This window comes from Nestor notabilis, unplaced genomic scaffold (assembly GCF_000696875.1).
Source record: "Nestor notabilis isolate BGI_N333 unplaced genomic scaffold, ASM69687v1 scaffold14933, whole genome shotgun sequence".
In the NCBI taxonomy this organism is placed as follows: Eukaryota; Metazoa; Chordata; class Aves; order Psittaciformes; family Psittacidae; genus Nestor; species Nestor notabilis.
The window spans coordinates 23,497-46,940 of NW_009922494.1; the positions used below are offsets into that span (position 1 = coordinate 23,497).

At 37.2% G+C, this 23,444-nt stretch overlaps 1 protein-coding gene across 2 annotated transcripts; it reads right to left on the reverse strand.

Annotated features, from left to right (window-relative positions):
- Window positions 1-1,007: 1,007 nt before the first annotated feature.
- Window positions 1,008-23,120, reverse strand: BMS1 (BMS1 ribosome biogenesis factor). 2 transcript variants are annotated; one of them, XM_010011638.1, is made up of 22 exons: window positions 22,945-23,120; window positions 22,379-22,569; window positions 21,250-21,329; window positions 19,527-19,715; window positions 18,887-19,029; window positions 17,466-17,587; window positions 16,662-16,839; window positions 15,822-15,968; window positions 14,488-15,293; window positions 13,594-13,695; window positions 12,259-12,416; window positions 11,647-11,728; window positions 10,643-10,719; window positions 9,432-9,596; window positions 7,722-7,910; window positions 6,943-7,123; window positions 6,349-6,407; window positions 5,536-5,658; window positions 3,959-4,106; window positions 2,893-3,068; window positions 2,246-2,407; window positions 1,008-1,538 (listed from the first exon to the last, which is right to left on the reverse strand). In XM_010011638.1, exons 1-22 carry the CDS (start codon window positions 23,118-23,120, stop codon window positions 1,302-1,304), a joined length of 3,891 nt encoding a protein of 1,296 aa, XP_010009940.1. In that variant the 3' UTR covers window positions 1,008-1,301. The 2 variants fall into 2 exon arrangements, with proteins under 2 accessions (XP_010009940.1, XP_010009939.1); XM_010011637.1 differs by having other exon boundaries at window positions 9,432-9,614.
- Window positions 23,121-23,444: the final 324 nt, after the last annotated feature.

Sequence of the window (23,444 nt, forward strand, 5' to 3'; positions counted from 1 at the left end):
GAGTCAGGCATCAGCTTAATATCATACAGCAAAGATGGATGCATTAGAATTTCAGTATCAGTACACAGAACATGACGAGATTAATTAAGAAAATCCTGAAATGCTAAACATTCACAAAAAAGTCTACAAACCCATTCAGTAGAGAGGTTTTGTGTGAGGAAGCCTGATCCCACATGGGATCTCTCATCTGAGATAGCAAACATTACTATAGTGTAATAATAATGAATTTTGGCTTGATGATAAAAAGTAAACTCATTCAGGAAGGAGACCAAGAAATTACTGATGTTATCCAACCCACTGACTGTTTGATGAAGTATTAAAAATACATATATTACAGTAACTATTTGATGCCATATATGGCATAAAAAGAATAGATTGCTCTATTCTCCAAAGAGAATGATTGTTCAAAGCCTCTTGTAATGCAGAGGAAGACTTCAACTCTCAGTTAATTTAACAGGATAGAAACCATCTACTACTTCACCTTAAGAAAGTCTAACTGAGCTGGCTGGACAAAGGAACATATTCCCAAAAGCAGGAAGTTACCCTATCTGTGCCTACCTCACAGAAAACCACCAAGGAGTTACACATGTTTGTGAAGGGTCCGATACTGCTTGTCCAGAGAGCTGCAGGCATTGAGGTATCTACTGACAGTGCCAGTGTGCCAAAACTGGTCAAGTAACAGAAGATCTGGATGGAACACTGTTTTGAAGATCTGCTTAACATCTAGGGAGAAGTCAAAAAAACTGAGATGCTTTCATGCAGGACCAGATGATCTAAACACTGCAAGCTCCTTTGGTGGCATCTGCTACCACATCAAAGCTAGAAAATCCAACACTCCTGCCCAGTAACAGCTATCTTCACACCTTTTAATGGAAGATTTGCCAAAGGCAAAATTTAGGCTATGGCTCAAAGTACTGCCAACACAGAAACACATTCAGCGACATCCAGAGGACTTCTTTCTTCCACAGAAGTCCACTAGTACTAAGACAAAACACTTACAAACAGTATTCTGTAATTGACATTAAAATACTTTTATTGGCTAGATAGAATATGCAGTATGGATAGAAATATACTGAAATACAAAGCCCTCCAGAGTATCAGGTAGAAAAACCACAATCCATACTTCTACATCTTACTTATATACACTGCTAAATGTATTCAAGAGTATGAATAATGTCATATTTGCATTTTTTTTCTTCTCCTGAGATCACATCTAGTGTAGTCCAAGGCCTTTTTGTTTCTCCAACAGAAAATTGCACATCTACCCTCATTCCCCATTTAGCCTGAAATCTGATGATATTTTATATACTCTTCTCTCCCTTGCTAGATCCTTTCAAGCTTGATTTCTGCCTCTTTTTCTCCCTTTGTCCCAGTATGCGATATATTTTTTTCTTAGCCTCCTTTTGCCTCTTGAATTTCTGTTCATCCTCCTTCTGCTTAACTTTGAGATATTCTTTAAGATGTTCCCGATGTTTTACTTTGGCTTTCTTTATCTTGTAATTATTCACTGTACTCAAAGCACTGAGTAGAGCCGATATCTAAAACAGAAAATGGAGAATCAATATACAAACAGTTCAGTTTTGGCGAGCAAGAAACAGTTTAACCTCTGCAGAGAGACATATAATGAATCAGAGATTCAAGGCAAGCTCCTAATTATTTCTGCACCTGTTACCATATTTCTAAAATGGTTTAACTGTTTATCTTCCTAGGAAGTTAATTAAATGTTTATTTTTTGTGATCTCTGATTTTGGTTAGGTACTACTTAAAAGGCTATGCCTAACTGCTACTACAGAACATTTAAACTGCAGTTCGGATCTTGTTGCTGTTGCAAACACTCTGTAATCCTTAATTTTTGAAGCAGAATATTCGCTTTAAGTCCTGTCTGTGTCAATAATGTATAGCAATGACAAGTCAGAAGACCACGGTTGCCAATTTAAATCATCCATTATGTGAGAGCACTACATGCCACTGAAATACCTTGCAAGTGCTGTGACAAGAACAAAAAATCAAAGTTAAGCTTAAGGTGACCTACTGTTTTAAAAAATATAGACTGTCCAGTCAGTGACAGTTCCATGCACATTCTGCGTGACAGAAGAGAAATAAAACAAATTGCAGATGATAATTTTCCACTAGTATATACACCTTCAGCACTAGCAGTAGAATCAAGTGCTAAAATAAGTTAGAAATGGTCCAAGCAATACATTTACACTTTGTGAGTCCTTGTTTCAGAGCAAGTGATAATTACCTTCTTTTCATGAGGCTCCCTGATAACAGCTGGTCTCCACTGGTCTTTTGGAGTCTTGCCTTTCTTCTCGAGATTCTTAGGCTTGTTCTTAAAAGGCAGTGCCTTCTGCAGTGCTTTAGGAATGTGGAGCTTATTGAAATGCCTCTTCTCCCTCACAATAGGCTAAAAGAATGGATATAAAACATACCTAAGATCATGATCTTAGAAAGCTTTTATTTTCCATTTTTCAGGGGAATAAAAACAAACACCACAATCCAACACACACTCTCCCCTCCGTGCCCTCCCCCTTCCCCAAAAAACCCCAAACCCAAAAACGTTCTCTGACGTCCTTGCATCCAATTGTGAATGGGATGTTCACCCCAATTTTACTATGACAGAAGCCTCAGTAAGCCACTGGGGGTAAGACTTCTACCCTGCAGATTACTTTATAAACTTCCACTGACCCGCAACAATCTGCTTTCCACTGCTTTATTCCCATCTCATGCAAGGAAAGACTGTGCCTTGTGGATAAAAATATGAAGTCAGGCATGCATATGTATGAGCATGTATTTACACTGCTCTCAGCCTGCAGAGTCTGAGGCAGAGTGCAAACCTGACTGTGAAAACTGGCTTAAAAGAGAGAAAAAAAAAAGTCATATGAAATATACCTTATAGAGAGAATCTTTGTTTTGTTTCAGTTTGATGCCTCGCTCATGCCTCAGCTGGCCTGTCGTCTTCATTCCACTCCAACTATCTTTCTCACCTGCTGGCTTCAGCAAGGATGTTACGGGGTTATAAAATGTTGGGATAGAAACAGGATACCAAGTCCTCACAAAGACAATATCTGAAAGAAAATGAAATATTACTTGGCTCTATAACACACAACTCATCACATCCACACTCTAAGCAAAGACTGCCTGAATAGAATAGGTAAATAACATCCAGACCACATGCTAGTGTTGTGTTTGGTATATATACCAAATCACTTCAACATCAGGCAAAAGGCAAGGTACGCTCATATCCTGCAAAACCCCATTAAGTTATGAACAGTACATACTCCTGAAGGGCAGCCAGTTGAATATACCCTACTCATGAATCATATTAAAGAGCTAGCAACAGAGTTCACATATGTATCTGTACCTCTACTATTACTGACAAAGACAATTTGCTTTTCCTCCACCTCTTTCTATAAAAGAACTGGCATTTATTTTGCACTACACATAATTTCAATAGGTTTAAGAAAATAGAGGTCATTAAACCCAAACAAGCATAAACTCATGTTCTCAACATCACAGTGACACTTAGCAAACATAGACGATAACTCAGCCCTATCACCTGCATAATTTCCCCAACAGGTTAAGGAAAAAAGTTAACTAGAGTTACAATGCAACTCTGGATTTCTCAGAAAAATATTCTTCTACTACCAGTAAATATAATTCATGTTTGTGTTCAAGGAGAAAAGAACACCATGCTGTGTAAAACACTTGAAAATAGTCAGCAAAACAGGTCTCCAAGACAAACCTTTTCATCTGCATACTACATTAATTCTAATTGAAAAAATACAACATAAAATGTACTTTTTTTTTTTAATTTAATTCTGCATCTCACCAGGCATTTCATGCTCTTTGAATTCAGATCTCAATTATCAGATTCCAGAGATTCTGAGACATGTCTTTTCAATCTGTGAAGCAGGATGAAAGTTGTGTGATAACTTACATGGAAAGTGCAACTTACCACTCATCAGCAATTTGTCTTCAAATGTTGCTCTGAAAGCACCTACTGGAGTTCGGAGGGCCTTTTTGATCTGTCCTCGGATACCACTCACAGTACGAATTGCTGCACCTTCAAATTTAGCCACTTCCAACTGAGAGTTAAACATTCCCTGAAAGTGTGAATTAGCCACCATCATTAAGATGCTAAGTCTCTCTGTGACCTATGTAGGCCACAAAAACTTAAGTAATTCCCAGAAGCCTATCTTATAAAGAAATAGGAAGAACATATAATTGTGTTTATACTAAGAGTCCTGATCATACCAAAAAACCTACTAAGCTGACTTTAGGGTAAACTACTAGAAGTAACCTAGCAAAACTTTTTAGCATTAAATATACACATTTAGAATTATAAACCAGAACGTATTTAAGAGAACCTGTTCAGTTCTCTTTTAAAGTCATCTGGTAGAACACAACGTATCTTAAAAGCAAAGTAAGGTGCCTTTAAGTTGCTAGCTACAAGACTAATACAATATAGTTCTCCAAGGTCTGCGCTTCTTTCATATATCACAAAGTCAGGGAAAAAAAAAAGAAAAAATCTGTGTATGCTTGTCCTGGGTTCAGCTACAGCAGTCATTTTTTAGTCCTTCTTAGTAGCTGGTGCAGTGCTGTGGTTTTGACTTTCAGCCTGGGAACAACGCTGATAACACCAATGTTTTTAGCTGTTGCTAAGTAATGTTCACTCCGACCAAGGACTTTCTCAGTCTCATGCTCTGACAGGGAGGAGGGGAAGCCAGGAGGAAGCAGAGGCAGGATACCTGACCCAAACTGGCCAAAGGGGTATTCCATACCACAGCACATCATGCCCAGTATATAAACTGGGGGGAGTTACCCAGAAGGCCCAGATCGCTGCTCGGGTCAGGCTGAGTATCGGTCGGCAGGTGGTGAGTGGTTGTGTCCTCTCCCCTTGTTATCCCTCTTATCATTATTATTGGTGGTATCAGTAGTGGTTTGTATTATATCTTAGTTACTGGAGAGCTGTTACCTCAACCCGTGGGAGTTACATTCTTCCGATTTTCCTCCCCATCCTTCCGGGAGCGGGGGGAGAAAGAAGGAGGGGGAGTGAGCAAGCGGCTGCATGGTTCTGAGTTACCGGCTGGGCTTAAACCACAACAATGCTTAGTGTGAATATCTGAACACTTCACCGTTGGGATCAGTGCTTAGTTGATTACTGCCCCAAACACAGAATAACCTAACCTCTTCCTGAGCTTGAAAGGTGATCTAAGGACAGTTGGAAGGTCAGTGAAAATTCTCTTCTGCAATACTTCCTGTCCAAAACATTTTTGTAACTGTAATTATACAGTCCTAAGCACTGCTAGAAGTCATCTTTGATCCCAAAGCTGAAACTCAGTGGGATCAAACTGAATCAAACTTCAGAAATTGCACTGAAGAGAGCTCAGAAAAAGCCAAGCAGCACTGAGAGCCAGAACAGTATGCAACAATTAAGGGGAACTTCTGCCTCAGGAAAGAGACATGGACGGAGTCCCAGGTTGCATTCTTTCCTAACATTGGCATATGTGGTTTTGCAGTATACATACCTACCTTAATAAAAGAAGTGTTCTTAAAAATTTTGAATGGAAAACCAGTTAGCTTTAATTTCTTTACAATAGTTATGGATTTATCCAAATCGAGCACAACTCCTGTTGCAGCAATCCGGAAATCAGGCTGAAACATACAGAGATGAAAGACACTGCTGAATGTATATTTAATACCAGTGAACAAACCATTTCCCTGATACAATTTCACTGCTTTTTAGAGTTTGAGTTCAGAATTTATAACCTCTGCAGGAGTACAGCAGCATGACAAATGCAAATTGACTTCATACAGACTAGTTGAGGTGCTGCTGACATAACATTCCTACCATTCACTAATGAGATTTTCAGAACTGCCATTCTAATTACCTTGGAAGCAATCTAAGAGTCCTTGTTATCTACCTCACTGTGTTCTCTTTTACAAAACACAATCTTACTCAGACAGAAAGTCTCAAAGGAGAAGCGCTTTGTGCACTGCTGTAAGTCAGTATCATGCTAGAGACATTTTCAACAGCATCTCATCCTGTGAAAAGGTTTTAAAGTTATCTAAATACTTAATAACTGAAAATCAAGTAGGTATAATTCCTTCCACAGAAAATAATAAAGCAGTATTGTTCATTTTCAGTGTAGTAGATAAAAATTGTTAAAAGCCTCCATCCAGTTTCCTATCTCACCGTAATACACCTTTCAAAAGCTTGAGTCTACCTGCTTTTTCAGTTCTTACAACATCAGTGCTTTCCCACACATACACCTTCTTCCCCAAATCTGTATGTCCAAAGACATGTGGAAAGTAGTAAACAACCTTTTGTGGTAACAAACCTACCGTTGTGCCACTGACAGACTGAACTGCCAAAAATCCTGTCCCCTGAGGAGTGATGGGCCCTACAAGAACATTAAATTAAAAAATTTATGAAAACCTTTACCACACAATATCTAGCTTCCATTTAAAGTCAGAAATCCTAGAAATACATGCCAAATATTCTCAATTAATAAAACCAAATAAAAGGTGGAAGTATTTAACCCATTACTCACATACACAGTACCACGAAAGTAAAAGGAATAGTTAACAAGAAGTTACTCATGTTCAGAAGCATTTGCAGGACTGGGCCCTTAACATGTGCAAGTGTCTCTCTGCACACAGCCAACAAACCACATTCCTCTTTGATGCAATACAACCTAGCTGAATGCTCAGAATTTGATTAAAAGCCAAATAATTCACAAATCATTCAAATAATTCACCAACTATAGGCAACAGCCTGTCTTCCCATACTATTTGGTGTTATTTGGTATTTCACAGGGAACGCAACTTTTTAAAGACTTCCCGTTCTAAAAGCTGTACTTCCTGATACATCCTGTAAAGCCTGAGAATTTTATAATGATTAAGTGACACAGGACAGTAACTCCAGAATGCCCTTACCCCAGAAAGTTGCTCCACAATGCATATGTTGTGGTGTGTACTTCAGAAGCCTATGACGCCCATTGTGATCCTCAATGTAGAACATGGGGATAGTCTGAAATCGCCTCCACCCTAATGAGAAGATTAAAGGATCACGTGTCTTAAGTATCCTCTTATACCATCGGTGCTTCTTCAGGCGCAACTAATTAGAAGAAAAGATGAACAATGCTGTTACAGGATAACAACATTAATCTGAAAATCAAGCCTTAATTTCAGGAATAATTGAAAGCACCATCTACACTAGTATTTTTTACTCAGTAAGCTCTGTACCTTCGAAGACTCTCATTAACACTAGGTTAACTGCAAAGATCAAGCTGATCAGTATTTCACTCACTTTGAAGTCATGTTTGTATGCATACAAGTATTATTTTACTACAGATATATATATGTGCGTGTGTGCAACTTCTCTATAGCCATTTGTCCAAAACCATGAACCTCAGAGCAGAATTTATGTTTGTAATTTAGCAATTGCAATATCAGACCTTAGTCCTAAGACATCTCTGTAGATGAACATTAAACAACAGTAACTACTTTTTCCAGTTATCCAGTCAAGCCTGTAAAAATTCAGCATCTGCTACTGCAGTTGATAGTGTCAAAAGTGAATCCCCTATTCAAGAGACAAAGATGAAGGTTTCTCTCTGCGCTTACTGTATCTTTAATAAACAGAAAATAAGTAACTCCAGGCACTCTGAAGCACACCTGTGCCAATATAAAGTGCACTCACAGCACTGGTTACATACCTGTACATATCCAACATTTCCTTCACTGTTGCCTAGACCACCCAGGATAATAGGATAATGAGGGTCAAAATTCAGGACAAATTCACATGGGACATTCTCAATTTCTATTCGAACATACATCCCAGGTCGGAAGCCTTCATACTGCACTCTGGTCTCATCATCTTGATCTTCAAATTCTTCTCGATTAAGCTATGTGACAAAAAGAAAGCCACCATGTGTTTTACAAAATTCAAGTACTAATAATTTGTTCATGAGGTGCCAGTTCTATTTAAGACATGCTAACATTTATATAAATCTTTTGGGAAAGATCTATAGGTTCTGTGACTTTTTATTCACAGCAAGATCTCTGCCACCATGAATTCCTTCCAATTTGAAATCCCAAGTGAGCCTGTTAGTCTAGTTGAAAGACAGTACCCAAAAGAAGCAAATGACTCAGTGACTTTGATGTATCTTTCATAATAGTGACCTTGGATTTTAAAGATACAACTGTCAGAAGTACATTTTTATTTAGGAGCCTAAGTACCTTTTGAAGTTAATATCCTGATCTTTAAGGTGCCACTTTATGAGAAGGCTGGGCTCCTATCTTACTCAGCAGCTTAAAAATATTTCTGTGCAACCTCACACTGTATATCATCAAAAGGGTCTTTTAAAGCTTTTCTGTATCAATTGAATGTAGATATTATGTAAATATTTAACAAGATATACTTGTGAATAACAGAATCCTCACGCTCCTGTTCTAGCTCCTGATGTTCAGCTACCTTTAGAATGCCATGTTTAAGCAAACTAGTTATTAATTTCATTTCTCAAGGTATTGATTGAGATATGGCACAAATCTTCTGGTCCAAGTAAATTATTCTAGAAGCCTTTACACATCCCCATTTTGAGATCCTTGCCCTTCCATCCTGCAGTAGGAGTACTGCTGATACGTACTTCTGGAACAGACCTCCAGTCAAACAGTTGCAAATTGTCTTGTGTTTCTTTACTGGAATTCCAGACTTTATGCTTGAAGTGCTCTTAATAAGTACATCATACCAGAGCTCACATGATCTCTTATGACGGAGGCTAATGCAAGAAGGTAATGATTAATTTAATGACTATTTAGGACAACATGTTGTCAGAAGGCAGTGAAGTTATTAGCAATATAACACAATGTTCTCCCAAGTCAGCCAAAGAAAGAAGCTACTTTCTGGATACTGTTACCCTGAAGACTTCTACCACATGCAAAGAGCAATGGTCATCAATAATTTATTCCTTAAAATAACTTGATGGTTTGATGAAAAGGCTTACAGAACTTACTTATCCGCTAATAACATTGCAAAAAACACTCTAGAAGTAATACTAGGAAAATATTTGACACAAATCAGTATGAGAAAGTTTTTCACCTTCCTACACATAAAAAGATGCCTGCCTTTCCCCCACCTCCTGGATGGGAATTTTTTCTCCTACGTTTTTGAAGCGTAGATGACGCATCTGACTTGCTCAGTGATTTAGAGTATGGTTAACTGAAGTCAATTTAAATTAATCTCTGGTTTGTTTGCTTGTTTTTCTTTCCAGTTACGGAAGCAAAATGTCCAACCATAAAAAAATTGCAAGCATGTATTTTTTGTGTATATTTTCTGAAGTATCTCCAGGAAAAAACCTTTGGGCAAACTCTGTGGAGTATTTTTCAAGACATACAGCCAGATACATTGCCAAGGTAACAGCTAGTACCTGTGCTTGTTTATGCATTTCTTCTTTAAGATCATCAAAGTACGTGGCATCCCCTTCATCATACTCTGCATCAAACATTTCTTTCAGTTTCCGTTTCTTGTCCATGCGCTCCTTTTTCTTTTCCTCCTCCTCTGGTTCTGGTTTGGACGTTTTTTCATCTTCCTCCTCTTCTTCACTTCCAGACTAAGCAACAGTAAGTTATCAAACATGTTCACTGAAAAACAACCTTCTGCTTAACAATTTAATATATAGTAAGTAATATTTTGTCATAATGCAAATTATTAGACTCTTTAAAAATATTTAAATTTTAGACAGAAATTAGTAAATTATTAATACAGGAAGATGTAACTTCAGTAACGACCAAAATATTTAATAATCTATCATACTCCTTTTCACTGAGAAAACTACTTGACTTAACATTTATTTTAATGCCAGGGAACAGTCCCTAGAACTGATATATCTGTCACTACACAGCTTAAGTAAACATAATGAAAAAAAAAAGTAATGGCTGATGGCACTGAGTAATACTGTGCTGGAAGGCAGCACTCTAGAGGCCAGAGAGGAGGAAGTTTTTTCACAGACTATTTGAAAACTGCCAAAATTATGCCATTACCCTCAATTTTATAATGAAATGCAAAGCCATCAAGTTGCTCAGTCTGAAAAAAACCCCTGATTTTTCAATCTGTACCATCACAGACAACTACAGTAACGTTCTTGGAAGATATCCAAGCCACAGCATAAAATTGCTTCCACCAGCCTCTTTTATGCAGATATGAAGAACGGCTAGGAAACTGTGTTTAAACAGAGCTCTACAATCTTCCGCATCAGATGAAATTACACAGTACAAACAGTTACGATCTCATCTGAGTTTAAACACTTCTTTCATACCTCGAGATCCTCCAGCTCTTGATTAAGCCTGACACCTACTGTTAAATAAGTGAGGTAACTTCCTCACTTATTTATGTTCTTATGTTAATTATGTAACTTACATAATTAACTTTAAACAACAATTCAGTTTAAGAATGAAACATGCGATTCTAGATATTTACAGACACCAAAGTCCGTGATGCTTGCATCATTTTTAACTTGTTCCCACTGAATTCTTTCCTATCAATTCTTGAAAAACAGGTTTATTACACAGGAAGCTTATCACTTGATCAGAAACTCATATACATGTATGTTGATAAAGAACGTAAAAATACAGGTCAGACCTCAGTTCCTTCATCAGCATGCTTCCCTTTGTACACAACACCGGTTTCAAGATCTTCAAAATCTCCATACAGTTCTTCTGCAACCATAAGCACCCAAGATATCTGTCAGTTAAACATTCTGCTCTATCATTCCATACAATTTATCATACTTTCAGTATTGTAAATTTCTTGGTACTGCTTTGTAGATTAGTTTCAGCACAAATATTTTTTCTTTCCATCAACAGTTTTATATGTCTGTTCTGCCCTCTCTAGTTTCAGCTGAACATTCTCAGCTGAACTCCAGTGGCTCCTCCTCTTTCCTTTCAATACTTTTTATGGTTTCAAAAATGTAAATAAAGTTTAGATCATTCTAAAGGACCACACATTAGTTAGCACTCTAATGACACAAGTCACCAGCTGAACAATCAAGCTCCTACCCTTAATTAAAAAACATTAAAAAATAAATATAGCAGACAATTCTTAAGTTAAAAACAAATGCTTATAGAAGCCTGTCAAACCACAATCATTTTGCATGCAAGATACAGCCATAATATTAAAATTTTATAAATATTTCCTAATTAAAAAGCCAACTCCAAAACATCTGAAGATAGATCTCACTTTTCAGTCAAATGTGACTTCCGATTAAAAAAGAATTTCTGCTTATTTCTACTGAAACTATCCACAAGAATAAACCATTGACAGAGGATAAATAGCTAAACTCAGATACATAACTCAAAGTTGGCATGCCCAAGTGTGGACCAAGGACTAAATTTCCTAATTTAAATTATAAACTATTTTTCAGTGAGAATATTTTCAGAATTCAGAATGTGCTATTTGCCTACTGTTTGTGCAGAGATTTACAGCAATGTTTAATTGTATTAGTATCTGCATAATAATTTATGTAATAGTTTGAAAATATTGCAAGTATATCACTAATGCAAAACATTCTACACGTGTAACCATGAAGTCATACTGTTCTTAAAAATCCTGTATACATTAATAATTTTCAGAAGTCTTACACATACCATCCTCCTCCAACAGTTTAGCTGCATCTTTATCATCTTCCCATTTTCCTGTAACAAAGCAGTCTCGAATACTGCTCATAACCTGCAAAATAATAGTGTCGTTGCCTTATATAGTTACAGCTTGTGATCAACAGAAACATTCTGCAATGCATTCCCTTGTCAGAGATACCAGCTCAATCTGCTATTCTCAGACACACCTCCATATCAAGACATCATGACCAAAAGTACACGATGCCTCAGTAAAAGCAGGAATATGAAACCAACTCAGTTCTTGCCCAGAAGTCTTTACATTAACAAGGTCTCTACCTTCTTACATTATGTTTTCACCCAGGATTGCTATTTATATGTCAAGAAGTAAAAAGCAGGGGAAACTATGATCCACCAAATAGTCAAGACAGCCAAGCATTAAATTGACTAACTTACCATTTCTGTAAGAACAGGTCTTGGAATCTGTTAGCTAGTAACTATTTTAACAACAGCAAGTAGCAGAAGATATGACAATCTGGCTGTAGCTCCCATAGGTCTATTTCAATGACAACTCAGTAGTACTTTACGAGACAGCAGGACACAAGCAGTATAGGATGCACTGAAGCAATTATCCAATGGTATTACCTCTTCTAAATCCCAATCTTGCGGTTTTTCTATCAGAAATTTGGAGCAGTCAAGAGCATTAGCCTTCTGTTTGGATGCTTTGTCTGGACGGCTGACATGAAACAAACCTCCAAGTTCATCACCTGCATCCTCACCCTCAGGGTCTTCATCCTCAACAGCTAAATGAAACATACAAGCTGTGATTATTTTCCCCACAGTACATGAATTACATTCATTAATAACTTCTCTTCCACCTTATGTTATATAATACCTGCAGTATTGTGAAAGTACTTTGAGAAAAAAAGAAGATGCAAACAAAAAATAGTTTTATATATGAAAGACTGAAGAAAAAGCTACACTGACCGAGTGTCAAAGAGTTAAATTAACAACCTCACAAAATAAGGTGAGCAGCAACCAGGTACATATCATACACTGTGATGATCACAGTGAACTGCAGTTGTACAGTTCTTCGTGGAATCATGTAATTAATTTCACAAATTCTAGAGCTCAAATTTCTTTGACCAACCTGAAATCTGGTTCTATTAGCATAACTGGAATAATCAAAAAAAAAATTACATTGCCAAGTAAATAAACATAGGATGTTCATTCAATATCATAACTAGAAACAATACCAAAATCATCTGTGTAGAGAAACAACATTAAGTTAGTCTGTAGATCAAAAACATCAGAAGACTTGAGAATCTGTCAGCAAATCTCACTCCTGCAGTGTGGATGATTTACAAAAGCCAAATTCTATTTGTGTTCTACAGAGGTTCTGCATGATGAGGTTCGTACACTCAACTACTGGAAAACTTGTCAATTAAACAGGACAAATCACAGACATAGTAATTTTCTCTTCCTTTTAAGCCATCTAGTTTTTTTTCTTCTTGACAAGAACACTTATTACAGACATGATAATACTAAGTCATATCTAAGAGAGTATTCCATGCGAAGTCACTGACAGGTATTCCTGAGAGCAACCAACAAGCGACATCCCTTTATAAAACACATCAATTACCACAATGGATTTGAGTAGTATCTACCAGATAATTATATAAATGACTGAACTCTAAATGCCTGGGGAGAAATAACTGTACCAGAAAATATGAGTAACAATAAAGTAGTCTGGAAAATAACCTCAAAATGCTTTTTGTTGGAAAAGTAAGGTCTGTCTTTATTACAATTATTAGTGAAAATAACTATCAGCAATGAAAAAAACCAACAAACCCAAAAGTCAACTAACTCTTCTCAAGCCTCCCACCAAAAGACAGTGCTCGGATTCAGACTTGCAAACTCAGTCACAGCTAAAAAACTACCATATATTAAGACAGTACAAGTTTCCAAACATATATATACCTGTTCCATATACAAGTTTACGAAGATTGGGGGTCGAACGCTGCTGTCTTAAAAAGGCCTGTGCTGCCTTCTGTGCGAGGTCCTCTTTCCACTTAAGTGCACCTGAAAATGGAAAAAAACTTGCATTCTACCTCCAAGAAAGTACAAGAATTAGGAGCTACACAAATAATTTAAGTAAGGACACGACAGTAACAGGCTTAAGAAGTGTAGACAGAACCCACAGGTTGGTTTTTTCCACACTCCATGTATACACAGAAACATAAACTGTGGCTAACAAATTATATCGCTGATTTTTTTTCTAATGAGCCCTAATTTTAGGACAAAAATTTGAGATCATTAGGAACAGGAACAGATTCTATGATTTTTTGTGATGATACATGTCTTCCTCACAGATGTGCAGAATAGTTGAGGTAGGAAGGGACTTCTGAAGGTCATCCTGTAAAGTCCCATTTCTTTACAAGTATGACCACTTAGAGCAGGTTGCCCACCACCATGTTCAGACAGCTTTTGCATTTTTCCAAGGATGGAGATTCTACAACTCCTCTGGGCAATCTGTTCCAATGCTCAGTGAATAGGTAATACATTTTAGTAATGCTCCCCCCCAGAATGTTTTATTCCTTCTAAATGTAAAAAGATTAAAAGATAAATGTATGCAGAATCAATGAAGTTTAAAAAATGAATCACCTCCATTTTAGAGGAAGGAAACCTGATACCTGCATATTTCATTGCAAATTAAAGGCAAATAGCAGATGATCCCAGTGAATTTCCTAACATGAAGTTTCCCACTTACCAACTCTATCTATTTTGAAGGGACAACACTATATAATATTTACTAATTATAATATCCTTTAAAAATGAACCCAATTAAAAATGGACAGTTCATTCATAGTCTACCTGTTGTGTCAGCAGAAAAATCTATTTTTTCTTCATACTCATCTTCCTCTCTCAGTAGATTCTCCACATCATCATCCTCAGCTTTAATTTTAGACTGTCTATCAGCCTTTTTTGCCTGAGTGTGCCGAAATCCTTTCTTACTTGACTCCTCAGCTTCCAATTCATCATGTGATCCTTCTTCATCCTCACCCTCATCAAGGGAAGAGTTCTCAACCTCAGATTCTGATGCCTCTTCTGCTGTACAGTTGCCCGAATCTGTAGTGAGCACTGCTTTTCTTTTCAGACTGTGATCTGAAATTTGTGATCTCATTTCTGTATCTTCACTTTTTATTTCATACTGCCTAGACTCAGACACTCTTTTGCCTGCAGCCTCTAATTCAGAATCTGAGCTTTCATTTTTGTAAGTCCTTTGGTCTTCCTCCTCCTCCTCATCTTCCTCCATCTCGCTCTCTTCAGGGTCAGTTTTTCCTTCTCCTTCAGAACTCATCTCAAGATCATCATCACTGTCTGCAAATGCTAGCAGTTCATTTACAGTTTCTTCTTTAGCCACCTCTGTTTTCAGACGTTTGGCTCTCCCAACAGCCATCTCTTCCCCTAATGGCTCTCTGTCACTGTCTTCCTCAGTATCATCTTCATCATCACCATCACTTCCACCCTCAGACGCTGCTGCTTCTTCTTCTTCTTGGTTGTCTTCCTCATCACTTTCAGCATCATCATTTTCTTTCTCCTCTTCTTCAAACAATGCCTTCCGACGTACTCTTCCAGTCTTCAAATCAATCTGTCTCTCTTCTTTTGGCATCACAAACCTGTTTTCCCAAAGATCACAACCAGGGTAAGAGGTTAAAATACAAGGAAATTGCAGTGAAACAATGAAACTTCATGTTAACATGCAATTTTTTTTTTTTTTTTTAGCAGGGTGAGGTTATGGAGAACATTAAAAAGGGAATGGAGTTCTTTAAGTATGGAATGCCTCTTAATTCGAGAATATACCCTATGTTACAGTCATAAATAATTCCAAGGAATTTCTTCATTTTCCATGGAATGAAAATAGTTTATACAATGAATTTTACTGAAGATTATGACTGATGTTTTCAAAAACTCTGAAGAAAAATACAAATATGTTACTTAGGGCTATAACAGCAAGAGTTCCTGGAAGGCAGGACTATACTACTGACAAAACTTTTCTAATATCAATTAGTCCTATCTCAAAATACAAGTGTCATATGAGTAGTCTCAGAACAGGAAGAATTAAACAATAAGCCATTCTAACTGTGCTCTACAGAGAATTTTTCCTACATTGGAGCCTGCAATTAAGAGATGCATTCATAACTTACTCTTGTCCTATATCTTCTGAACCTATGGGTCTAGAGTCCATGAAGAGAGAGACCTTGCTTGACGCCATCTTAACATCAATGGCTGAATGCGTAGAGATGAGGCTCTGAACTAATTCATGATTTGGTCTCACTTCTTCCTGGAAAGCGAAGATGGTTTAGTTTTCAACTAAAATGAATTTTAAAAAGTCTAATGGACAGCTAACACAGTCATTAATCTGCCTAAAACAGTAGAAATATGCATGTTCCAAGAAAAAAATCCAAAGCACTTCATATAAACATTTTCTCAAAATAACAAGGTCTTCCTTCTGTCTTCACATTTCAAGAATGCATGTAATGTTAAATCCAAGAAAAATTAAACAGGGCCTCCATCACAGTATGCAACCACTACAGTAAATGTATATGACCTTTAGCACAGTACAGGGAAAACAGTGAATTCAATCTGTTTGTATGCAATCTGTTTTGCACCTCTCCCTCTGACCAGTCAAGTCCTATGTTTTCCCACAATGACCCTTCCCTGCAAAACAAGAGTGATAATACCCCAGTACCAGGAATTTTTACAAATCTTAAGTCAATGTTTGGAAAATTACTGAAACTACTTTAGGTACTTATTAAGTGATCCTTCAAATGTTTTGCACGATATTTCATGCAGAGATAATAAAAATATTCCTCCTCTGAAATCACTAGTGAGTATATCCATACCCACTATGGATATATAAGGATTGATTATTCTAAAGCAGCTTATTTTTTAACACTTATTTTGACTCTAAGGCTAAAAATGACATTTTGCAAGAGAATTAAAATCACCAACAGTATTCTCTTACCTCTTCTTTTTCATGAGCATGGCTACCACCAAGGTCAATATAAACAGCATCTTTATCATATACAATGCCCCCAACTCCTGATAGAGGGGCATAGACTAGTTTCTCTTTCTCATTTAAAGAACGCTTCTTCTGCTGTTCAGGTAGAGCACAGGGGTCTGGTAGGAAACTCACATCACTCACAGTAAAGTCTCCTACACCTGGGGTGACAGACAAGGGAAATAATAAGGTTCTCATGAAGTCTAGATTCTAAAATTCATACAATTCACCATGAAAAGATAAAAAAAACCCAAACACATTGTAACATTCCACAATTCATCAACAGCAAGCTCGTATCAAACATCCAATTCTTCCGCCACTGAACTTGCTTGTTTTTAAACAAGAAAACTAACAATCACTTTCATGAGTAGGTCTGTAAATTTATTATTAAAATATTTCTGATATTAAGCTTTTAAAACATTCACTTACAATATGAAACCTATTCAAGGAATATACGAAATTTTACATAAGCCAAATTTACTTTTCACTATTACAGCTCCTATGTTTTGCACTTCAGGCACCTTTTAAAGCAAAACACCTTTGAAGAACTTCAGACACTGCCAATACTGTGTTTAAACACTGCAACAAAATGGAACAAATAAAACCAAAATAGTTTACAATTATTTGTTTTTACAAAAACGTGTACTATGAAAAATAATTTCTAAACGCATAACATATTTGGGAAGATGAAAAATCTATTTCACAATTTCAACAATAAAAATAGCAACAGCTATGTCGTTATTCATAGGTCAGTACAAAAAACAATTAGAAGAATATGATAAATTACCTGGCATATGAATTTGACTTTTGTTTTTCAGGTGTGCTCCTCTCACATATCCATAGAGTGATATCTTCCTGTCACATTTTGGATTGATTCGAACATCTTCTGGGTTTGTCAACTCTTCCATTCTACCCAACATTAAAAAAGTTAGAATATTCATCAGTCTTAACAACTAACAAGAATATCCATCAAATATCCATCAGTCCTAACAAGTAACTTTTGAAAAAAGGCTGTTTAAGAGAATTGCAGCATCACTGCTGTCACTGCATGGTCTGCAGACTCTCATAATTGAAACAGAATGATCGTAAGAAACAAAAAATCTATAGACAAAAAGATCTTTCAGAAACATTTTAAAATTTGTATAATCATGTTCAACAATGCATCTCCTGAACACTTATTGACATTTCAATAAACATGTACTGCTTGCTTAGCACATTTTAATTACTGTTTATATACTTGCCACACACAGCTCTCCTCAAATCAATTTTGCCATTAGAGGGAAAACAGCTGAAAGCTACATTCCTGCAACCACATATTACCTTCTTTTCCCTGATAATGGCGGTAAGCAATAGAAAAACTACCACAGGAAAGGGTAGAGGGAAATATTGGCTGTTTTCAGGCAGATGAGGGCAAAACGCCTTCCAGAGCTCCTTCCTACACTGCACAAGGGAGGCAACACAAACACAGCAAAGGAAGAAGATGGGCACATTCTGATGGCAAATCAGCTCAGAACTCCCCCAACAACCAAAATAATTGTAACAGTTATAGAAACCTAAAATAATGTTACTGAAAGACTACAGATGTTTTTCTTTTCCCTCATTATCCCTCCCTTTGCTTTGTGTATTTTGACAGGACTTTGTATGATACTTCTGACTTTTTTTTTTCCTGAAGAATTAGAGCTTTGAAAGAGACCTGTGGGAGTTTAGTCATAAATGTAAGCAATCTAGCAATAAAATATGGCAAGTACTCAGGTAGACAGAGCCACCATCAAGGTTACCTTCATGTTCCAAAGAGACTGTGGATCAAATGCTATATGTGGAGATGGAGCAGAGGAATGTTCCAGGGAACTCAGAAGGCTAATTTCACCAGTTGTTGTCAAATTGCTGGAATACTGTTTCTTGTGCACAGAAATTCAATATAATCACCGACAAGCAGGATTATATTCATTTTTACTTATTTTTTTCTGCGTTTCTGAAGTATTTGCAATATACTAAAGGGCTGATCTAATGAAAGTAAAAACTGCTTGGCTAAAGTTATTGTCACAAACCTGAAAAGTATGCTTTTATTTCCCCAAAACCACCTGGATAAGACTAAATACCCATTCACACATAGAGCTGACTGGCTCTAATATTATAGGGCTTTGGGGGGTTTTAAACAGCAAGGTCCTATCTATGCTGAGATTGAAGAACAGAGAGAAAAGTACACACCTGTCTGCAAGAACATAGGGGTGAGATGTTTGCCAAGTAAGAGGTCTGAATTTCATAACTGAGATAAAACGCCCCAAATTGTGAATTTCTTGTTTTTGGTATTCTCCGTGAACCATCCCAGACAGATAAAACAGCTTAGCACCCTAAACACATTAAAAAGACAAAATATTAAACATAAATGTAATACTAAACTAAAAAAAGTAATGACATTCTAATTAGTAAATGATAACCAGAAATTGCAGGTTAAAATTGGATCAAGATCAACCTAACGAGTTTCCTTCAGCATGAAAACTCCTCCCTAATTCATAACTCACATCCACAAAATCTCATGCAAAGGTTAATTTGTGCCTCAGACTTACAAACAGTCTCAGACTTACAAACAGATCCTCATTGCACAGCAGCTGTGTAACAGACCTTTCAACTAGTATCACGTGTTTAGTAGCTAGTCACACTGGGATAGAGAATTACACAAGTATTTGAGCAAAAAGCAGAAAGATTACATGATCTGGTACAACAGCATTTGGTCCATTTATGGTATTATTTAAAAGATGTAGAGACTAATAAAGACCTAAGTATATTCCCACATTTAATTTAGCTTCTTAATGCAAATATATGGGAAAATTAATGTTGAATGTCATACCGGATACACTTCAGTCCAGAACCTGTGCTTTAACTTCTTTTTAGTCTTCTTTAATTGTTTGTTGTTCTTGAATGTATCCAGGTGTGTAAGAACTCCCATAATTTTGGGAAAGCCATGTACCTGACAAATGTTCAGGAATTCAAATGTTTCCATCTCAAATCCAAAGCTGGCATCAATAAGCATCAGAACCTGAAAACACAACATCAGCATTTCACTGTAACACCACGGTATGCACATGAGCCAATTTCAAAGACCACACGTTTAAAAATCATAACCTTCTTGGGAAGCAAAAACTTTTTGTTTTGTTCTTTATTTTCATATAACCCAAAAGTCAACCATGTCTTTTTAACTGAAGTATGGATCTTAGCTGCCTTAGAAGTTAGTGGTGCTTAGGAAATCAAACCTCTTCTTCCAGTCAATCAAATCTCCTTTATACAGATTTGATTTGCTTGTTGATTCCAAGAAAACTATAAAAGAATAAGGCTGCTCTACGAATGCATTAACATACAGTATCATAGTAAGGTCTGAACTGGTGTTTACTTGGCGAATTTAAAATATGCAAAATTCAGTATTTCCCAATATTTGCAAGAATGTTTGGGAAAATGAGTAAAATTTTAATATCTATGTCTTGGATGCACTAATGCCTCTCAGGCCAAGTTTTCTAGTAACATGAGACAAACAATTCTCTCATTGTGGTTACAATTATGCATCACTAAAATGCACTGACACAGGAAAACAGCACCCAACAGTCACATGAAAATGGAAACAAAGTTGTATGAGGACCTCAGCAATTAAGAACTTAAAACACATGGGAACTAATGACAGAGATCTGCAGTCGATTATGTCATCTCAGCCTCCTAACAATAAAACCAAACAGATTCTCAGCAGCATCATGTGCATGAAGACTCTCAAACATCAGTCTCACCTACCAACAGAAAAAAATTGTATTTTTTAATACTTCTCCCTTCCTCAAGTAGAAAACATGCAAGTAGAATAATATCCGGATTAGTGCACTCATGTATTTAGATATTTATAGTTAATATCTAGATTAGGATCCCAAGCTGTAATCAGCTATTAATAATATACCTCAAAACCACAAGTAATGTGAATTCTGAACAGACAAATGGATCATGCATTGGGTCCCCCAAGATCAGTTGACGTAATCCAGTTGAACTGAAAGTTACAAGCCAATTACAACGTTGACCACACTCCACTGAAATCAACTGTATTACTACACAGCGGTCCTCAAAAGACTCAGAGAGAGAGTGTATCAAATAAAACCAACCAATAAGCTAATATCTATTTCTACTGTATACATTAGTGAAAAACTTCCTGACTAAAAGCCATTTTCAGATTTTACGTGGTTTGACCAAATCCTTTAATGAAAAGTCGCTTTATCACCTTGGCTTGTTATAAGATCTTTCATTAAAAGTTGACAAATGTACCAGCACTGAAGTTCAGTTACATTTCCCTTATGCATCCTCCCCACCAGCACGCACACACACACACTTTTATTTCTCCCCACACCCAGGATAAGGAAAGTCCTAGGAGTTGTTCCAGAACATTGGGTTTATGGTCAAGCTTAGTCCTGTTCTGTCTGAAACTAAAGACAGTTTTGTCTTCCATAGCAATGGGTAGAGAAATCAGACATTGGTGCACTCCAGCCAAACGTAGTATTTTCAATACAAATTACAGCAGAAATCACATGCCACTGTTAACTCACCAAATCAGCAACTTTGGCCAGGTCAATCATTGTGTTAATGTCACATCCACATTCAATAATAGTTAGCCTGCGTTTTTTACCTGAAAATAGAATTAAGAATGAAAAACTGAAATAGAAGGATCAAACTAATCAGTCCACCGTTTTCTTTTCAGGTCGCATTCCTGTAGTCAGCCACTGTTAGCTCAGCTTGACTAACCAGTTAGCTCAGATGGCTAACTGAACTTTAGACATAAAAAAAGACAACTTTAAACAACTACAGACAACATCTATGATTTTTTTTTTCTTCAGGTAATCAATTGCAAAATTCAACTGCTGAGTCCCAGTAGACCAATTAGGAAATGCAGCTGAACACATGAATTTTTCTTTCAATTTTTCCTTTCCTGTATTTGTCAGTTATTCCTTGCAGAAATGAGATTTACTAGTTTAAGTCTCTGAAGAACCTATCTGCACCAAACATACAGTTGTCCAGCAAGATCTCCCTTACAAACGGCTTTCTTGAGCTGCTGCAGGCTGTGCTCCCCCTAGAACCTCAATAATCACCCCAGGTAACATTCAGAAAAAAGCATGAAAGGAAAAGAATCAGACAAGTGGAAACTGGGCCTGAAAACTTAACAAAAAGGAAAAGGAACTGATGAGGGGGTGAGGTGGAGAAATGTAACTAGAAATGGCCAGGCAAATTAGTTCTTGGCTTAAGAAAGAAAGGGACACAAAGACAGGATTAGAGAACAGGAACCTGACAGAACGGGAAACACATGCAGAGGTTAAGATGAAGCCAGACAATAACAGTCCAAAAGTGAAAACAGAACCCAGTGGAAAATGAAAACTTGGGAAAAGTTTTGGGAATGGAAGAAACTGGAAAAAAGCCAGAAAGGGAAAAAGAAAAAATGAACAAATCACAAAACCAAAAAATGACACAGAACTGGGATCCCAGCAGGGTGGAAAAGTTCAGAGGGACAAGTACCCCAGAGGCCTAAATCTCACTATTCTTTTACTAAGTGTGCCTTATAAGACATCCAAATGATTTATTCAAAATTACCTAAATTTATGAGAACATTAACATGTCCTAGCTCTCAAAGGAAGACAAGTAAGGAGTGCAAAGTAAGCATTTCAATTTTTCCTTTGTTCTCACCTGAAACAATTGTAACAGGACCCCGGATTTCAACCAGTTTTTGCCTTGTGAAGTTCTTAATAAGACACTTTATTAAGGTGCTTTTCCCAACCTTGGGAGGGCCAACTACAACCACCACCACAGGAGGTGGCTCCAAAGGAGTACGGTCAACCACAGGAATGTGATGTTTTTTAGTCTTCAAATCCTGAGTTCTGAGAAAAGCAAAATATAATAAGCAAATACAAAAACTTACAAAAGGTAACATTTATTATTTGAAAGTCTTCAGTATTTGCAAAAGCTTGGGCATAAAGGTTCGACAAGAGCCCAAATACTAATATATATGTGGAACTCCAAGCCTAAGGAGTTACATACACTCTTTTTCCTGTTCACTACCACAGCTGTACCATGTAACACAAAAAGCATCACGCTTCTGACACGTGCATAAACTACAACACAACCTGGTGACTGACGAGTTATGTGAGTGCATCAGTGAAAAATACACTATGTATATTTCTACACAGTAACAAAGAACCCCAAGCAACACCTATCCATTCATCCAACATTGCACGCCATTTCCCATTTCTTACCTATGGAAAGTTCTGGCCATCCGCACAGCGGACTGGACCGTAAAGGCTTTGGGGTTCCTCTTCCGCGCATTCTCCTCATCTCCTATTCCAAGTTCATTGAGATAACGTTTCCTTTTCTTCTCTGCTTTTGGCCCACTGTGCTTTGCACGATGCTTCTTTTTCTCTTTTTCCTCCATCTTACTCTTTCAACAGTAGTTTACAACCAATATGTGCAGATTGTCTCTGTGTGATACTGTGCACTTCTAACACTGAAAGAAAATACAGTGAGCACATACAGCATACGCATGCAGCACACCTGTGGGAGAACAGCAGCACTATGCAAACATTACTGAACCATCTCGTTAAAGACACTGCTAGTCTGCGTCCTGCCTGCCCACTCTGTGCAAAGCAGTACTCCTGCCAGGCCCTAGGCCCTGCTCGCCGGGCACCGCGTTCTCGCCACCACGGTCGCTTGGCTCGGCCCAGGCCGGGCTCAGCGCCCAATAGGACGCGTGTCTCCG